Source organism: Chanodichthys erythropterus, chromosome 21, assembly GCF_024489055.1.
Source record: "Chanodichthys erythropterus isolate Z2021 chromosome 21, ASM2448905v1, whole genome shotgun sequence".
Classification (NCBI taxonomy): Eukaryota; Metazoa; Chordata; class Actinopteri; order Cypriniformes; family Xenocyprididae; genus Chanodichthys; species Chanodichthys erythropterus.
This window is the reverse complement of record NC_090241.1, coordinates 16,533,032-16,552,156: the sequence shown is the minus strand read 5'-3', so window position 1 is coordinate 16,552,156 and position 19,125 is coordinate 16,533,032. Positions and strand designations below refer to the sequence as shown.

At 38.2% G+C, this 19,125-nt stretch overlaps 1 protein-coding gene across 1 annotated transcript; it reads right to left on the bottom strand.

Annotated features, from left to right (window-relative positions):
* Positions 1-839: 839 nt before the first annotated feature.
* Positions 840-4,049, bottom strand: barhl2 (BarH-like homeobox 2). The gene is made up of 3 exons (XM_067374409.1): positions 3,497-4,049; positions 2,064-2,289; positions 840-1,152 (listed from the first exon to the last, which is right to left on the bottom strand). Exons 1-3 carry the CDS (start codon positions 4,047-4,049, stop codon positions 840-842), a joined length of 1,092 nt encoding a protein of 363 aa, XP_067230510.1.
* Between the last annotated feature and the right edge of the window lie 15,076 nt (positions 4,050-19,125).

The window sequence follows — 19,125 nt, the reverse complement described above, 5'->3', positions numbered from 1 at the left end:
CTCACGCCTGCTGTCTGTCCGCGGCGGTTCTCCCACAGAACAGCTGCCAGACCGGGAGCAGATTCGCCATTCCCAGGATAAATGCATCAACCATCTATTCTCATATAGCAGACCGGTCCCGAGCCTTACTTGAATGCACGCCTATGCTAATGAGTTCAGACGGGCTTATAGTTTACAAAGAACTTATGTTGTGACCTAAAACGTGGCTATATAGACTACTACACAGTTAAAAATAAAGGTTTTGAATATTCTTCTTAAACAAATGTTGTGCATGTTGTATTACATACAAGTGCCAAGAACAATTTGAAATTTAGAGGTTTAAATATTTTATATTTTTTTTTTTTTTTTTTTTTTTCAAATCCAGGTCTTAAAAATCCACACGGATGATGTTTAAATCATTCACCATGATCTCTCTTTTGTGAATTGTGCAATTATGAGTTATTTTTGAGGAAAGCTCCAAAAAGGTCACATGAAAAGTAGTAAACATACGGCCCCTTTCAAGAGAAAGCGTCTGACATTAGCTTTTTAACATTTTGTCTTTATTTCACCCTTTCTTTAAATCTAATAAACTTTATAAGCGTATGTACTAGTATAAGTGTATCTGTACCAAAAAAAGACAAAACAAACAATCTGACAATGAACAGTCATTTTACTGTCACGGTCACAGGCTCGTCTGGTTTAGTTTGGCCTATAAGTCAGAAATGGTCCATATTAAATAATACATCTTTTTCTTCGATAAAATCGTCTCTCAGTGTTTTCTGGATGAAAAAAAGCGTCTTGTAAAAGTTCAGCGCAGTCACATCACGTGTAATACATTTGTCTCTCAGTGTCTTGTCGTTTTACCGAGGATGCGGTGTACCCGGTATTGGGTTTGCAATTGGGTTTAGTGCCGGTTGTCCCCCGGGCCCCAGGCCGTGAATGAGCACTCTGGGGACGAGCGGTCTCTGGAGAGATGGATGCGGTGTGGACGGAGTCCGGTACATACTGCTGTACATGGCAGCAGCGGCTGCGGCCGCTGTCGTGCTGTCCACGGTGCCTAATAAACTCGGGTGGTAGAAATACGGGGATGGGAACATTCTCTGTAAGGCCGAATAATTTCCAGCTTCAGCCAGCAGTTCTAATCCGACAGCCGTCTGCCTCTTCCATTTCGTCCTGCAATGAGATCAAAATACAAGAAATCAATTATTAAACTCTCCACATGCTCCGTATGGGCCAGATTAATCGAGGCGTGCATGTTTGATTCTGGCACAAAAAAAAATGTAATCTTCATTTAAATACAAATGAAATGGGCCGAAATTGTTTGTAAAATAGCCTACATCAGAATAATAAAAAAGATAAACATGCTAATTGTTTGTGACTAAAAACATTTATTTTCATATTTCCGATTATATTTTGCCAAGTTGTGATTTCCGATCAGTTTAGAATTCAGTGGACTTTCTACAGAGTTAGGCTACTAACATTCGTCGCCTAAATATGTATAGCTTATAAATGTAAAGTAATGTAAATATGACAATTGTTTAACAAATAAAAATAATTTAAGGGGGAAATCAAAAAAATATATATTTGGGGCCTTGCTTAAAATAAGGCTATAAGTAACATTATTCATGAACAGCTAGTTGCAATCGAATGATTTAAAATTAGGCTATTTAATATCACAACAAAATGTAAAATACATTTTCAGACAAGCATGTTCAAATTATTTGATCTAGGCTACATATATTGTTGCGCCGTTAAAACATAGATTAATAATAATAGGCCTAATAATAATAATAATAATAAGAAGAACTTGAATAACTAATAGGCATAAATAATAGCCAAATAATGAAATCTTGAATTTTGGCAACTGAAAATATAGATCCATATGTAGATACAAAAAAAAAAAAAAGGCAAATAAATAAATAAATAAAATGCTTGCGCAATCAAAATACACTGTATTTGTTACGCTGTACAAAATGCGTTGTTATTATTGATGCTGTTGTTATTATTAGGCTATAATAATAATAATAATAATAATAATAGTAATAATAATAATAATAATCCATGAATGTTATGGGGAAACTTACCGTCGGTTTTGATACCAAGTCTTGACTTGTGTGTCTGTGAGGTTTAGGGCTGCTGCCAGGTCCATTCGGTCCTGTACGCTGAGGTATTTCTGTCTCTCGAAACTGCGCTCCAGCTGGTTTAGCTGATGGTCGGAGAAGGCCGTCCGCGCTTTGCGAGGTTTTTTAGAGCGGACGGGCGGACTGTCTCTGGAACTAGAAATTTCCCGATCGCCCTCCTCTTTTGTTCCTAAAAAGTAAGTGCAATGACAGTTAATGAAAATGTATTTTAAAAACTGTAGAAGGAGTAGTCATTTATTCATTAAATGAGTTTACTAAAATGAGAACGTAGTCTAATAATTTAGCAATTACTGTTTAAAATGTTTATTGTGGTAACTTATGGTTGCTATAGGCCTCGATTTTATACGCAGATCTAAACCTGCTTAGGTCCGATTATTTCGTCTTGGTATTATGAGTATCAGGGTCTTTAGAAAAGTCAAATACCAGGTATCCTATACAATAATATAGACTACTTATTTGTTTCCCAGATAAATTAGGTCGTCGCATGTAGACGAAAATATCACAACAAAACGAACAGGATCGATATGTCAATCTATCTCTATTTGTAGCAGTTTTTGCTGGGCTCCGTGATCCCCCCTCAAGGAAGAACAATAATCTCTCTAATTGTCTCACTAGGGAGGATCCCACACCGGGCAAAATTCACCAGCCTTTACATCTGTTATGCTAATATCAGAGAATAACCTCAGTGACAGCCTACCAATATTGTTATTGTATTGTAATACTGGTTCTTAATGAAAATACAGACAAACAAACAAAGCCTTAAATTTGGATTTGATGTTGATAATAACCATTTTTAATAATAATAATAATAACAATACAACTTTATCGATATTTTGTACCACTGAATGCTTGTAATATTCCAGTGGTGGATTCAAAACGTTTATTGTTACATCCCAGTTAAGAAATCTTTTTTTGCCCAAAATACGTTTGATATAACTTGATAATTTTGTTTAATGTACGCATGACCCATTAGTTCTGAAGAATTCCATAATTCTATGTGCTTTTAATTTCACAATGAAGACACATCTTTGAGCTCATATGCTTAGATTTGAAATATTAAACAACATAGATAAGTTTTAAGCCATTTTTAATTTAATCGTTAGTTTATTTTTATCATTAATGTATTTTTTTGTTTCGTTGTACGATGCAATATTCAAATTACTGTCAAATCAAATAAGTACAACGTAATAACAATAATATTTTTGCATGTCAATTCTGTGGTGCTTTATTCCTAAATCTCAAGTTGTTATTGATAATTGAATCAATTATAATAACAAGTATTAATAAATGTCAAACAGATCATGTGAAATAAAAAAGGGTTACCCCATGTTTGTGTCGATTTCTTTAATTATTTTGCACGTAAAACGCACTCTTACCGTTACATTTCAAATCACTCTGAATGTCATCTCTTTTGTCCAGTTTGCTTCTGTTTTCATCTTGCTCTAGTTTGGGCCTGATGCCGTCCGGGGCGGTTCCGCTCTCTGTTTTGGGGCTGTGATGTGGAGATGGTACACTGGTGCTGTAAGGAGCGCACGCTGCTAGCGGTTTACTGTCGCCCAAAATGTCTTTGATTAGAAAGGAGGAGGTGGCAGTCCTGGGGGCACAGCCAGCCTGACCGAGCGGATGAGGCTGGGGTGAAAGCTGCAAACTCTGAGCCTGATTGTGATGGTGATGGTGATGGTGATGCTGAAGGCTGTCTTGGACCAGATGCGGTTCGGGATGCTCCATCGTGACTGAGATCGGGGATGAGGGGGCTGTTCCCACAGTGTCTATCTCCGAACATGGTGATGGGGTAGCTTGACTCCTGAAATCCGCTGTTCTGTTATTGTCACCGAGTCGAAAATCTCCGTTCATCAGTACTGAGCTGCCAGAATTGGTTGTGGACAAAATAGTGTCTATTCCGAAACTAGACCCACTGGATCCTTCCATAGTATAAGAAAAGGATGAGCACTTAAGTCGTCTTCATAACAACTTTCCTGTACAATGTTTTAAAAGAAAAAAAAAAAAAAAAGCCTTAAACGGAATCAACGAAACAGCGAACAGAACTCAAAGGTTAACGCATTAAAAAAAGCCCCGAAAAGTACAAAATAAACATTTCTTACGCGCAAATAAAATAATCCTTGCACTAAAGCAAAGAAAAATAGAAATATAGCCTGCGCTCCAAGATGTTGTTACATTCAAGGTGAAATGTGGAAAGCAAGTGGATCTGTGTAGTCCACGTCCTTTTGTTATGGTTATTGAACTTTCTTTCAAAGTTGAGGTGTGGAGAGATTGGGATGCTCTAACTCCTCGACATCACGCTCCCTTTTGCCACTAATCGTTGTAGTGTTGCTCTACAATGACTTCCTAGACTGACGTCATATTTTCTCCTTTATTATAACACATTCCTCGTGTTCCCCATCTCTCCTCTCATTGGTTACATGGTCACGAGTCTGTCCAATCAGCGATTTGTACTTCATCATTACACGTTAAAGCCACTCATTGATTCCTCAGTGCTTTTTTGAAACCTTCCCTCCGCTATAATTTCTCAGACGGCATCTTCATTAGACATAAATACTTTTATGGCAACACTTTACATCATTGTGTGCATGTTACACATATTGCTTTTGCAAAAACTAATTACTACAAAGCAATAACAACAACAGAAACGTGAAATCACTAGCTGTTCCATAAAAAGTACACTATAGTTCACTTAGTAATCACTTATATTGTGAATTGCAAAGTATATTACCACTGTATTTAAAAAAAGTAAACACGTGTTTATTGATTTAAATGTGAAATTAATTTTACCATTGCATTGTTTGATTAGTATTCATCCATTATGTTTTGAATTATAGCCTATGGGTTTTCAGTTTATAATGATTTCTCCAAAAGAAAACCTCACCATAATCCCTATTGGCAAAACAAAATTGTGTCATTTATTCTTTTAAGAGCACAGAGAGAGTGAAACGTGCTAGAGAAATAAGCCCGTTTTGAGCTGATAGTCATTGTGTGTGTCAGGGCCTTTGAGTGAAAGCACTGATTCTAAATAGCTCAAGGGAATGAAATGATGGCGAATATTGTACATGACATATGCTCGTCTCCTATCTTTCTTTCTTTCTTTTTACCCCCTTATTCTTCTAAATAAACCCTGGGCCTATTCTAGCTTTATAATTCAGCTTTAAGACAAACTGCGTTAAATGGTAATATTTTCAGACTGGGGAGCAGAAATTAACCAACGAATTAAGCGTTTAAGTAATCACTCCTCGTAAGGAAAATAACTTGATAACGTAATTATCATCTCAGCGCAACTCTGTAATGCGCGTTTCTTGAATGTTAATTCTGAATTACAGTTCAAAATGTTTTATATGCCGTTGAGTGCGACGATTTCTACTGAGGGGACGATGATGATGCGATATATATGGAGCTATGAACAGACGGGACTCAGAGCTGGTTATATCAGGCTGCTGCGTTCTCTAGTTACTGTCGAGTTTTCCGTGGATCACTTCACTGTGCTCCCAAACCTGTTTGCATCTTCCTCCTGTCACGGATCGAACCGAGATTCTTTAACCTCTTTTATTTAGCTGATCGACGTGGGAGTCATCATTTAGGTTTGTCCTACGCACCGCTTCAATTTATTCTTTTTCTTCACAAAAAGAAAATAAATAGTTTTTTAGAAAACAGTTTTGTGTGGTTATACATGTTAATAGTTTTTATTTACGTTTATATATGTGCCTATCTATTTTGCTGTAAAGGATTTGGTGAAACATATTTTAAATATTACAATCAAAAATATAAGAGATTGCATGTTCGTTTTTATTGTTTTAATTTATTCGTATAGCCTAACAATTGCTTCTCCGGGGAAAAACTTGGCAAACTCTTAAAATGTTCACACTGTTTAATAATTCATACTGATTTACATGATAGTACGGGAGGTTGTCTTTTAAAATGTGTTATTTAAAAGTTTATTTTGTTTAAATATTGTTTAAATTTAAATACCGTGTCACATATTTTGTTGTTTCTTCAGGCGACCTTAATATTTGACCTGTCACACATAATATAGATTTCTGGTTGTAGTCTAACGTTCTGTAAATTGGGTAACTAAACACTATAGCGATAAAAATATACGGTGCTGAATGCAGCCATACATGCTCGTGCTAGTTTGGATTATATAGTGTGCTTGGCATGTTAGCTTGTCATTTTTAAAATGTCTGGATTCTGTACTGCACTAAAATAATGAAGTTAAGTCGTGGCTAATTGGTAAAATCTTGTATAACAAGCACCCCCTGACATGATTTTACACACGTTCAGTAATAACACTAGGCGGCGACAAAGCCATCTCAGAATTCCAGTCAATAATCGTTTGAAGATTGCTGGTTAATGCAGGGCAAAGCCACTTTATGTACACGAACCCACATCAAGTTTTACCGACAGCCAACTATACAAATATATAAATGCATAAATTTGGAATATCTAAGCGTGGTTAAATGAAACAATTAAGATACACTCTGGTTAAAGTTGTACTCAAATGACTTTATTGAATAGGCAACATATAGCGTAAAATTTTTTTACAGTCATATCTAAATATAGGCTATTATATGGCCAAAAGTTAACTTTAAAATCTTTATCATTTCACAATCTAGCCTACTTATAATCGTTTGGCCAGATGATATTTGCTACCTATAGCCTGTCATTTTAAACATGAATTCAAATTTACTAACTTAATTGAGTTAGGGGGACTGAAATGTGTTTTGCCCCAAGATATGTGAAAACGATCTATTGGCAATGTATGTCTTTCCGTTGAAGAAAATCAAAGCGATGACTGAACACGCCAGTCAATCTCATGAGACTCCAGCAGCATGTTCATTAACAGTTCACTAATTGCTGCAACTCATTGAGACTCAATCAATCGCTTTATTAGGTTTAAGGGCGCCGCTGGAACAAATTGAATACAACCAGTCAGGGTATCATCTGATCAGCCGGGGCTGATGGTCGATGATCGGACAGTGAAATTGTAGTTTGCACTGTATTGATTCCCCTCGCGGCTTTTTGTTGAAACTGTCACCTCGTGACTGCTGAAGGCCTCGCGCTGTTTGCAGACAGGTCTCTCCACATCTGTCATATGCAGCCAAATAACAGGGAATTTACTCTAAAGGCATTTTCCTACACAATCTCTGTAAGGCTTTATGAAACGTACATAATATTTTGCAAAATTCCACAATGTCTAATCTGAGAAACAAGTAAAATAAAACTACAAAACAAGTTAAAAAAAAATGTTTTGCTAAATCCAGTATAGCTTTACTTTATGATGCTTTGAATGGCATAATGCTCTTTTTCTCATTACTTTTACTGTTTATTTCTGCTAGAATTACAATATGAGTTCTGTCTGATGAATTAAAGTTTATGCATAGACCAGGGAAGTTTATGCAATTAGCACCAGACGAAATCAAAGGCAGTAAAATAAGCAACCATGTGAATCCCATGATTAATTTGGTCTTTAAATGAACGGAAACGAACTAATTTACTTCTTACTTGTCTGTGTTAAATGCGAGTTATTTTTAACATGATGACACTAGGTGTCTATTTAAATGAAAGCCAGTTAAGATTATCACATGTTTTAAACACCACCGCGCTTATATCATGCCTACTTAAAAAAAAAAAAAAAAAAATGAATCATGATGTTAAAAACAACTGTCAGAGGTGTGTTTTTACATATCTCTGTAGATCTATGGAAATGGATTTAATCACAATCAGAATTTATATAAAACGTATCTTTGCAGCGATTTGATGAATGCAAACAAGATATTATTATTAGAAATTCTTATAAACAGTTTTTTTTTTACATAAATGTTTTAGTGAGACACATGTATCATGCACATCATTAAATGTATCATCATTTATGTTGTCAAAAAATTAAAGGTCATGTGTTGAGTATTAAAGTGTATTTCATGTGCAAGTGTCATAAAAGCAGGCTGTAAGGGATGTACTGTATTTAACAGGCAGTGCGCTTGAGCAGGGACAGCATTGGACAGAACACAATCTAACACATAAATACATATTTAATCATAAAATCATGGGTCTGACAGAAGACAAATTCGCTGTCTCTCTCTAAACATGTCTAACATCTCTATTTGAGCGGACAGGAAAAGGCTAACACAAAATTGTTATTAAAGTCAAAATTCAACAGGAAATGTTATTTTAGAAGCTCTTGTATGGAAGGTTGCTGCTCCCTGTGAGCTGTGACATTTACAGCAATGGCTTTCAGGATCCCAATATTACAATTTTTTACTAGATCTTAACAGTATCCCCCTCTTCCTCTCAACAGTGCTTGAATTTACACTGTAATAAAACATGTGACATTCAAGTTTAATTTGAAGTGCAGCCAGTATTAATCCAAAGGCAAACAAGGAGAGGAAATAATAAGCCTAGGAGAAGGACACAGAAGGGCCCGTGGCCTAGATGAACATCAATTACAGTTTTAATTCAACACCCAAATCAAATGTTAAAATATGAGCGAAAGCAGGAGAGCGCGTATAGTCGCGTGAGCGAAGTCTCTGTCTCGTTTTGTTTACGAACAACACCAATCCATCCAAGAGCTACAATGTAAATTTTAGTAAGCGACGATGACGCATGCCCATCCCCACATCGCATATCTCTTTGTTATGTTTTCTGATTTACTCTATAGTGCTTGCTCAAGGAAAGCACATTGATTTGTGCGCTCCGGCCACAGACCGGCCCTGACAATGTTGTTTTAGCAGTCAGAAGGGTCTTTACAATCACCTAATTACCAGAGCTGTCAATCAGCGCGGGCCGCGGCTGGCTCTGACCGTGTCCGCGAGCTGCATTCCTGCGCGCGGCTGAGCGCGTGATTGATCCGTGCTGATGGCGTCGGGCCGCCTCATGACGTGTGATTCTGTGGCGCGTGCACGCTTCACAAAGGTAATCGGGGGATCAGGAGGGGGTCAATGCCATTTCCTATTACCTGGAGTCTAAAAGCACAAAAAATCATGAGGAAATAAGACAGAAGAGTGGGAGAATGAGGGGTGGTGGGTGTGAACTGTGCATTGCTCAAGGGGCGAGCGAGCAATTGAGCAAGACGCGAAAATGATTTCCTTTCAAAGCAACAAAAGCCAGATTGAGATTGTCCAGCACTGCTTTAGTCAGATTTAAAACCGTTCGCACGTTATTACAGTGATAGGCATCAGCACTGACAGAATGTTTGGAGGCTAAATCAGGGATAGGCCTATCTGTGTGTTAGCTGGAGGTCTTCACTGCTGTCATCCAAAATTAGTTCGGCAGCTATGGCAGACCAAGCTTTCAAAACCAGGTTTTACAAAACAATGCATAGGCTAATTGGCTAATTGTAGCTAGGATATTTTAACATGAACATTTCTATTCCTACTGTGCATTTATCTCACATGCCTAATTACAAAAATAAAGCCTAATATACGTTGTAAATAAATAAATAAATAAATAAAATAGGCTATTGTTCCCTTCTCTTTTTAATAACACAATTAAATGAAGCAAAATGAAAACCTTCCAGATTGTAAATAGTTGAATATTAAAGGCTTCCGACTTAAAGAATTTCTGTGCAGAGACGAATAAACATAATAGTAGCTAATAGTAGTAGTAGGCTAATAATAGGCTATTAATAACTTATAGGCTATATAAAAACAACGTTAACAATTTGTAGCCTATTAAATATTTTAGATATCATTTTTATATTATTTAGTTTAAATAAGATATTATTTCCTTTAAAATGTGTGTGTGTGTGTGTGTGTGTGTGTGTGTAGGCTATATATATATATATATATATATATATATATATATATATATATATATATATATATATATATATATATATATATATAGGCAGGCTACGACATTAGCTATATTACTGTATTAAAGGTTATTTCAAGTAGAATAAATGGCGTCAATATAAATATCTCGTTTTTAAAACATATGTAGCACAAAATAATAACACAAATTCTCATTCTTTTTTCTGTTTAAAAAGAGTCATACTATTGCAATCCTGCCCTATAGCAGCTAAGCGACAGTTGGCAGGGAGGAAGACGATGACGACCGCCTGTCAAGAACATTTTATTCATTACATCCCATCGCCTTGTATATGTCGGCCGGTTCATTTTTACATGCCCAGTGTGTGCGAGAGAAGAAACACGGCACCAACACAAGACAACACAATGTAAATTGAGAATCAAGCGGGTAAACAGTGTGCATATGGCTGCTGCACCTGAAGGGAGCTGAACGAACGTCACTAATGAACCCCGGCAAAACAGTGGCGCGAGTAATGAGAGATAACACTACATTTTGCAACACCGAAAATAAAGGTGAAATCATCAATGAACGGGAGCAGGGGTGGAAAAAAGAGGGGGGAAAGCAAAGCAATGATTAAATGATCAAAAGCTGGCGGAGTGAGTCTCCATGTCACTGCCAAGCACACTCATCTACCTACAAGTGAAAGTTAGGTTTCAAGCACAGTGTAATTATAGCTGGGAATGTCAGTTTGACATTAATGCAGCCAGCAGAAATTCCCTAATTGGCCTCAGAGGAGAAAGTGAACCAGAAAATATATTAACATTTTAAAAAACCATATTTTGCCTAATCCTTTCACTTTCCAACAATATTTGAAGACCAAAATGCCCCAGGCATGAGAATTTAAATGAGCAATTTTGTTTTTGAAGGAAACGGCCAATGAGACAGAAAATAGACTAAAGGGAAATCATTAGTGTATGAGAGCTCCTGACAGGCCTGCCTGGCTGACTGGCTGGCCTGTCACAGGGAGTCTGTGTTCTTGAGCTCCGTGCTATGAGCTAAGCAGATAACATGAAAAGACCTATAAACTTGCAGCCAGAAGTCAAAGCCTATTATCTGGAAATTCAAATGCAGTGGTGAGGAGGAGGAGAAAAGGCTGCTCCGGGGGGGGGGGGGGGGGGGGGGGGGGGGGTTGTTGGGATGGAGGGCTGCTGGACTTGTTCTCGCCAATGGGGGAAAAAAAGAAAACGAACCAGGAGTTGTAACAGGCGCTGGTATGTAATATCAACTTAGTGGCTATGGGAAATATGTCCAAGCATCGTTCATATACAGCTGAATACCTGGAAAGGCGGAGATAGCTGCAAAATGTTTAAAGTTGGAAGTGCTGGTTCTGTCACAGGAGAGTGGGCAGATGTGATATGACCATATCAGGAAACACAACTAAGTGCAGTCAGGAGATGTTAGGCCAGTCTCCTGGTGATGGAGCAGCTGAGGCTGACATGGCCCCAGGCTTGCCACTGCAGGGCACTCACTCGCCCGCACTGCACTGCCTTTTTGAAACGAAACAAAACACAGAGCTGCGACCAGAGGAAGCCGTCATGGCACTGACCACAAGGGTCAGACGTTTTACCTCCAGCAAGAAAAAGGAAGAAATGAGAAGATGGGGTGGATTGAGTGAATGTATAGATGAAGGGAAGTGAGAATAACAACAGATTCACAGATAACAACAGATTGTGTGGCTCTTTTGTGCTAGCAATGGTCACGCATTTCACAGGTACCTTGGAAGCGTGTTTATGTGTATGCATGTGCGTTTTCTTCTTTGACCTGTTTTATTGTCTCTCAAACTTTAGTCGCATTCCAGGCTTGGGCAGGGTATTTGATCTCTTACTGAACTAAAAAACGATGAGCAAGGCATTTAATCAGTAGCTTTGATAAACATTTGGCATAAAGCAGTTGGGCTCTTGTCTCTGACACCTACAGCCCAGGGCGAAAGATTGCGACAAAGAAGGATTTTCACTGGCAATTTCAGGAATTCTACCCGCCCTGTCAGCCGAGCTGTCACTCACTCTGACATAAGGATGGTGCATATCAAAGGAAGACAGGACTTTTTATCTCAAAGAAGCACAGGTGCGATAGAAGTTCAGACAAATTTTCACCAAAAAAAGTGGATCTAAGCAACAGTCAACAAGTTCACACAGGTGTTTTATTTACCATTCATGTAAATAGAATTTGACTGCATTATTTTTTTTTATAATTAATGTTAAAATATGCCAGCATCCTTAGTTTTGTGTTACTTCTATAAAGGTCAGCATAGAAGAAAATAAATCCTGATATACTAAAATTGCACACTGTATTGTGCCCTAAATGTAAGGGCTTTGAATGTATAGTACTTTGCCTAAAAATGTGAAAATGTCTAAATTAGATGAGTTTGCTCTTCAACATATTATTAAATCACTAAACCAGACCTAAATATATTAGGTTACACGTACAAAATTAAATGTAAGGGTCAGCTGGTGTAGAAATTGCATGTTACCACTATTTACAGTGTATCAATCAACTTTAAGTAACTTCAATGAAATATGGATTTATGGACAGGTATATCATGGTTCAAATGATTGATTGTCAAGAAGAGAACTAAACAAAGGATTTATCCTCAACAAGGTTCATCTCTAATAAAATAACTCAAAATGAGCAATGCATGTGATATTTGCTCATTTTATATACATGCACATTTCTATATCACACATCATATATCCTTTCAGCATCCTTATCACTTTCAAACATAAACATATTATTAAGTAGGAGAAAGAGGACCACCGCAAGTTATAGTACACACAACTGATCTTTTGAGTCTTTGGAGTTTCAGGGAATACACTTTCATACCACCAGGACACCATGTGTCTGACTGCAAGGCCATACTCACCATGGTCAAGGATGGAGAGAGGAGGAAAGAGGGGATATAAGGAGATATAAAAAGGGGGGCAGGCCTCTCTTACAGTTTCTCCTCGTTACCCGCTCTCCAGATGGGAACATGGAGTGTTGGCTGTTCTCCTTCTCATCAATACAGCATAGCTTTTTGTCAGTAATTTGCAATAAGTGTCCACACCACATCTTTAGGGAGCTGGAAATCATTACTGGATAAGGTCCTGCTCAGCTCCTAATTGGAAGCGTTGGGCCTTATCAACTGAGGATTTTCCCAGACCTCTGACAGATACCAATACGAAAATCATTGTTCAGTTGTCAATTTAAGAGACCGTTAAAGGAGCTTATTTTAATTCTAATTGGAACTTCCTCCCCACTTCATAACAACTGCAAGAATGAGAAAAAAATCTGCCCTTGCCAGTGTGTGCGCTTTGCTTTGAGCATAAGCAGTGTCTATGTCGAGTCATGGAGTAAAGGACCTTGGGAATTAGCTCTAAAGTGTTATGCTATGTAGGTCAATTTGACAGGTTAGAGTTGTGACTATTTTACAAATGAAGATGGCGAGCAAACACATTAGTTTACAAAAATCCTCACGGGTGGTTTCCAGGGACTTAATCATGGATACGGATGTGCCTGAGCCTGGTCTGCAAAGCTCCCAATTAAGCAATACTGCATCCGCTTAAGACGTTTGTTTGGAGTGCACGAGGGCTAGTATCGATCTGGCTAAACTGACCGCCTGATATCTGCTGCATATTTATGCGGCCGTTCTCCTAGTGTCCTGGAGCTGGGCTTTGCTGCTGTCGCTGTTTTTAATCCAGCACCAGGGGCTGTGCAGGATCCTTTTGCTCAGGAAATAACTGCGAAAGCCACCAGATGTGGCAGTGACTAACATGCGTAAACGGCTCGACGGTCGCCGATGCGATGACAGAGAATTTGTGTCTGAATCTCAGTTAACAGCCAAGGGCGACGTCAGTAAGCTTTCAAAGGGGGGCGAAATTTTTTTGACATGACAATGGCGGTTGATCATCTATAGCGAAGACTAATTGCACCCTTGAAATACACCCATACATGCCCGCACACACGTAATATGACATTTATGCTCATTCATCACCTGGGTTGAACTTGAAACTGAGTTGTGGTAAAGCAACCAGAATGCACAATTGTGATTCAAAAGAAGGAAGTGTAAAGATAGATAGATAGATAGATAGATAGATAGATAGATAGATAGATAGATAGATAGATAGATAGATAGATAGATAGATAGATAGATAGATGGGAAGGGAATGTGAAAAAAGTAGAAAACAAATCCTATTAAAAGGAAGGGCAACGATAAGGACGGGAATTTGCCCATTTTTCGCCTCAGAAATGTTTTCCTAATGTCCACTATCTCTGGGAGCCGGTGTTGTGTTTGCCGGCTGTTTTACTAGCTGTCAGAAGGCATTTGAAATGAGGAGGCATCTAAGCATGCGTACAAGGGGATTCATTTGACCTCATTATACCGCAATAAAGCAAGAAGCCGGTTTACTAAATATCACTGCACCACTCACACTTCACATCATATCATGCAGAGGAGCACGCTAAAAAGATGATTTCAGAAACGTCTGGTGAGTAGAGGGGGGCGGAGGGAATCAGGAGGAGGGGGTTAACCTTCACTAGCCAGAAGGGATTCTGACAAGCGCGAGGGAAAAAAAACAGCTACGTAAAGCCCTGTTTAAGAGCAGAGCCAGCGAAGAAAAAAAGATTTATGCTTTTAATTAATGGCAATTAAACCATGCCTGTTGGGCTGGCCTATGGCAATTGTTCTCAGTAAAAAAGGAGGCTGTGCTGGTGACAAGCATTTGAATCCACTAAGTTCTACCAGGGGAGCTGACACTGCAGGCATCAAACCCAAACTAAATCAATAAAAGAATTAAACTTTTATAAATTGCATTTTGACAAGTATCAGATAATGCTACGCTTTGATATTACAAATTCCTTGGAGGTGATGCAAACAAGAGGAGCGGCAGTTAGTGATCCAAACAATCAAAGGCTCTCGTTAACATGCACTGTCAGATGCCTCAGTGCTATTAATTACTACAAATTAATGTGACTCTGCCCGCCTCTACTGATTGGAATGATAATCAGACTCCAGCAGGCAGAGGGAAACATATGCAGCCTTGACCAAAATAAGACGTGCTAACATATGCTCACATATACTCATGTTTACAAGGGCAGTCATTTGACAAGCGCAGATTTAAAATGTACACACCCAAACAGATTTCATAATTTGTGACATATTATTTTCTCTCAAAATAATGCTATAAATTCATAGTCTAATTTTTACAAAGACCTTAAACCGCTGCTAACAACCAGACATAGAAACGCTCAAACATTAGATAGGATAGCATGCCACAGCATATTAGCAACGATTTCATTTTGGTGGCACGGGATGCTTGTTTGAGGGGGAGGGCGAATCTGTGGAAGCATCATCGCAGCTCAACTTTTCTGTCAGTCGTGTCAGCACGAGAATGTGGGCATCACCATGCTTGGGATGCAGCGGGCAGCGACATCATTCAGCTGGGAGCCAACAGGCTTTCTAAATGAGTCTAAGCTCTGTGATTATGCCCTCTCGCTAAATTGTTTGCCATGAGACTAATCAAGCTTGCCAGTAGTGCTTACGCACCCAATTTCTCATCCTTAACAGCCATATCTTCTGTGGCATCCGACACTGTACTTCGAGACTGGGCACTATCTGAATCTGTGCTAAATCCCAGCCTGCCCTCATTTATTCAGGGCTCATGTAATATTCAATCCCAGCAGAATGCTCAGCAAGTTGTGGCAGCTCTCTCAAGTTTAGAGATTTATTGTGAGTTTTGGTGTCTTATCTACATTAAAAACATGGCTCTGAGAATAATTATTATGACAAAGTTTTGCAATGATGTTTTGGTGTTTGGGCAAGTTATAATGTTCAGAAATTGGTAATGTTGTTAGATGTTCACATGAGGTTAATTTTAGCTGTACACCCTTAAATAATTACAATTTAGCAACATGTAAAAACAAACAAACAACAACAATAACAACAACAAAAAAAAACACACCCACACAAACAAACACACGTTGGGTTTCCATGTTTTATGGGGACATTGGACAATGAATTTTATACTGTACAATAATTTTTGATACTTTTAATGATTTTTATACTTTTATACTGTTCTGCATTTTTACATTTTCAAAATAAGCATCACTTAGTATGATTTATAAGCTGTTTTCCTCATGGGGACCAAAAAGTGTCCCCACAAAGACAATGATTTCAGATCTTGCCATTCTCTCTTTCTCTCTTTTTCTCTCTCTCTCTCTCTCTCTCTCTCTCTCTCTCTCTCTCTCTCTCTCTCTCTCTCTCTCTCTCTCTCTCTCTCTCTCACACACACACACACACACACACACACACACACACACACATACACACAGGTTTGTTTTGTTATCTTAGTGAGGACATTCCATAGGTGTAATGGTTTTTATACTGTACAAACTGTATATTCTATCCCCCTACACCTCCCCTACTCCTGAACCTACCCATCACAGAAAACATTCTGCATTTTTACATTTTTAATAAAACATTGTTTAGTATGTTTTTAAAGCTATTTTAAATATAAAGACTCATGAAATGTCCTCATATTTCTTACGTCGTAATACCAGTGTAATACCAATGTCGTAATACAAATTTCTGTCCTCATAAATCACAAAAACACATGCACAGACAGACACACACACACGTTGGTATGTGGTTTATGGGGACTTAATTTATAGCAGGCAATCATGTGAAAATTGTATATATTATAACAAAATATGATATCAGATATCGGTTTTGGAGACACAGTATAAAAATACACTGAGTTACAGATTTTAAAAACAAAAAATGTTTTTCTTCTTTCTATCTGTTTTTGAATCTACAGTATATGCAGAAGATTTAAGAATAGAAATATACTGAATTTAAGTTCTCAATGTTAAATAATCCTATATATACCATTTATACATAACATTCCTAAACCAGATCCGGTAACACTTTAGTATAGGGAGCACATATAAACTATTAACTACGACTTTTTCCTCAATAAACTCCTAATTTACTGCTTATTAATAGTTAATAATGTAGTTGTTAAATTTAAGTATTGGGTAGGATTATGAATGTAGAATAAGGTCATGCAGAATTAAGACATTAATATGTGCTTCATAAGTACTAATAAATAGCCAATATTCTATTAATATGCATGCTAATAAGTAAGACCCTAAACTAAAGTACTTACCCGAGATCCTACTGAAATACGATGAAAATAAATCAAATCTTGCTTCAGGTTTCATCAAAAAAAAGTATTGTAAAATTATATAATATTATTGAAGTACTGTTTGTACTGTTTTGATAGTTAATGAGAGTGTGTTCCATCACTCCCAGACAATAATGGGGAAAAGAAAGAAATAAAAAATGTAAACCTGCGAAACACCCCTGCATATGAAGGATCCATGTTTTCATGTCTACTTTGATTAATATAATGACCATTTACTTTGCATTTATGTGTGTGTGTGTGTGTGTGTGTGTTGTATGCATATAGGATTACTCTTTATTGGCAGGTGTGTTTACTCTTGCAGCTGTGTTTCCATGCTGATCATCTCTAAAACTACACATGATCTTATTCCCTTGGTAAAGTCCCCTCCTCCACCTGGCTTTAGGCACCTTTGACACCTGCGAATGGGGCAAGCCCTCGGGGACGTGAGGGTCTGACCTCCGCCTGTATGGCCTTAGCGCAGTGAATTAAGGGGGAGAGAGAGTGAAGGAGTGAGTACATTTTCTGGTTAAGTGATGTCTCAAGGCCAGTGCTATACATGCTGTGGATGGGTACTGTATTATGGCACAGATTAAGCTTCTGTACAGAGGTGTAATTGGCTGAGGGGATTCAGCTCAGCCCTCATTGTGTGGCCTTCTTCAGATACTCAGATCAAAAGTCATTTGCTGTCTGACCCTGACTAGAGACTCCCTCTCTCTCTTTTTTCAAATGATTTCCTGTGAAATTCTCCCCCTCTGATGTCGACTTTAAAGTCGGCTCCGGTAAATTTAAAGGAATGTACGTGCCTTTTTGTGCATAATCTTTTTTGAATCTCACTCTGAACTACTGTATCTTTAATTTGGCCATAAAAGTTGTAATATTCACCTGAAGCGAACAAGTCTGAAAGGATCGGGGCTTTGGAGAATAAGAGACGTACCCGCCCTCATTAAGGTCTAATATGATAAAAGGAACTTGAAAATGAGTGTGTGAGATAATAAGCATAATGTAGAATAATAGATTGTGCCCTAAATCTGTATGTGTACAGCAAGTCGTTTATTGTTCAGTACGGCTGCATTAAAACATTTTTTTTTTTATCCAGATTTCATTTACACAGCAAAAAGACACATTTAGCAACATAATTTTAGTACATTACATGCAATTTCCCTCAGCTTAAATCTGCTTAACATTTATATGCATTTAGACTTCATTATGATAATTTGATATTTTAACTCAATGGCCGGAGGCTGGATTATGTGTGCTGTCTCTTTTATAATGTTAATGTCTGCCTTTGAAAATGAGGCATGTAGCCATTGATTTTTAGAGCTTATCTTTGTAACGCCTCCCAAAGCCGTTGGTTTAATCTTGTTTTGGTCGTATTCTCTGTTCCAGGCATTACATGTGCAGGGCGGGTAAAACATGACACATGTTACTGATAAGATAACATAACATGAATGCTTTGTTGATATTTTGTCATTTTTGAAGTCCTAAATGTCACTTTTCACAGATCTAGTCATGATCACATGGAGAGAGAAAAAGAAAAAAAAAAAGGAGAGGAGAGGAGAGGGAGAGAAAGAAGAAAAATGCTAGCGAGGAATCAGAGAGACAGATTAGTGCCTCTCTGGTACTTCAGTGTATCAGGACAGGGATTACCGTGCCAACAGCTGCGCCCGCCGGTCCCCTGACTGAGAAGAATTACAAGTATTATCACCTAGATCATTAAAGCAGGGTTCAGCGATTGCCGAATGGCTTCAATCAATTCATCCACAGATAACACGCTAGCAGCCGGACCCCCTGCATGAGAACTTGACTTAATTGGCCAATAAGTGGTAAGGAAGGGCGCATGCTATTTGATCAAATTACTGGGGACCTGGCGAAAAGGATTACTGTTCTTCAGGGGGAAGAAAGAAGAGAAGACGAGAGAAGCAAAGAGGGAGGAGGAGGGGTCGTGGTGGGTCAGGGCTACCGGAAGGAGGGCCTGTCTTCGGCTAAAAGCGAGGCGGTTGAAAAATGTTGGCCCACTTGGCGGTGGAGCG

Coding starts and splice junctions, on each gene's coding strand:
- barhl2 (XM_067374409.1), bottom strand. CDS start 4,049: ATGGAAGGATCCAGTGGGTCTAGTTTCGGAATAGACACTATTTTGTCC. Junction 2,290..3,496: donor GAGTGATTTGAAATGTAACG/GTAAGAGTGCGT, acceptor CTTACTTTTTAG/GAACAAAAGAGGAGGGCGAT. Junction 1,153..2,063: donor ACTTGGTATCAAAACCGACG/GTAAGTTTCCCC, acceptor ATCTCATTGCAG/GACGAAATGGAAGAGGCAGA.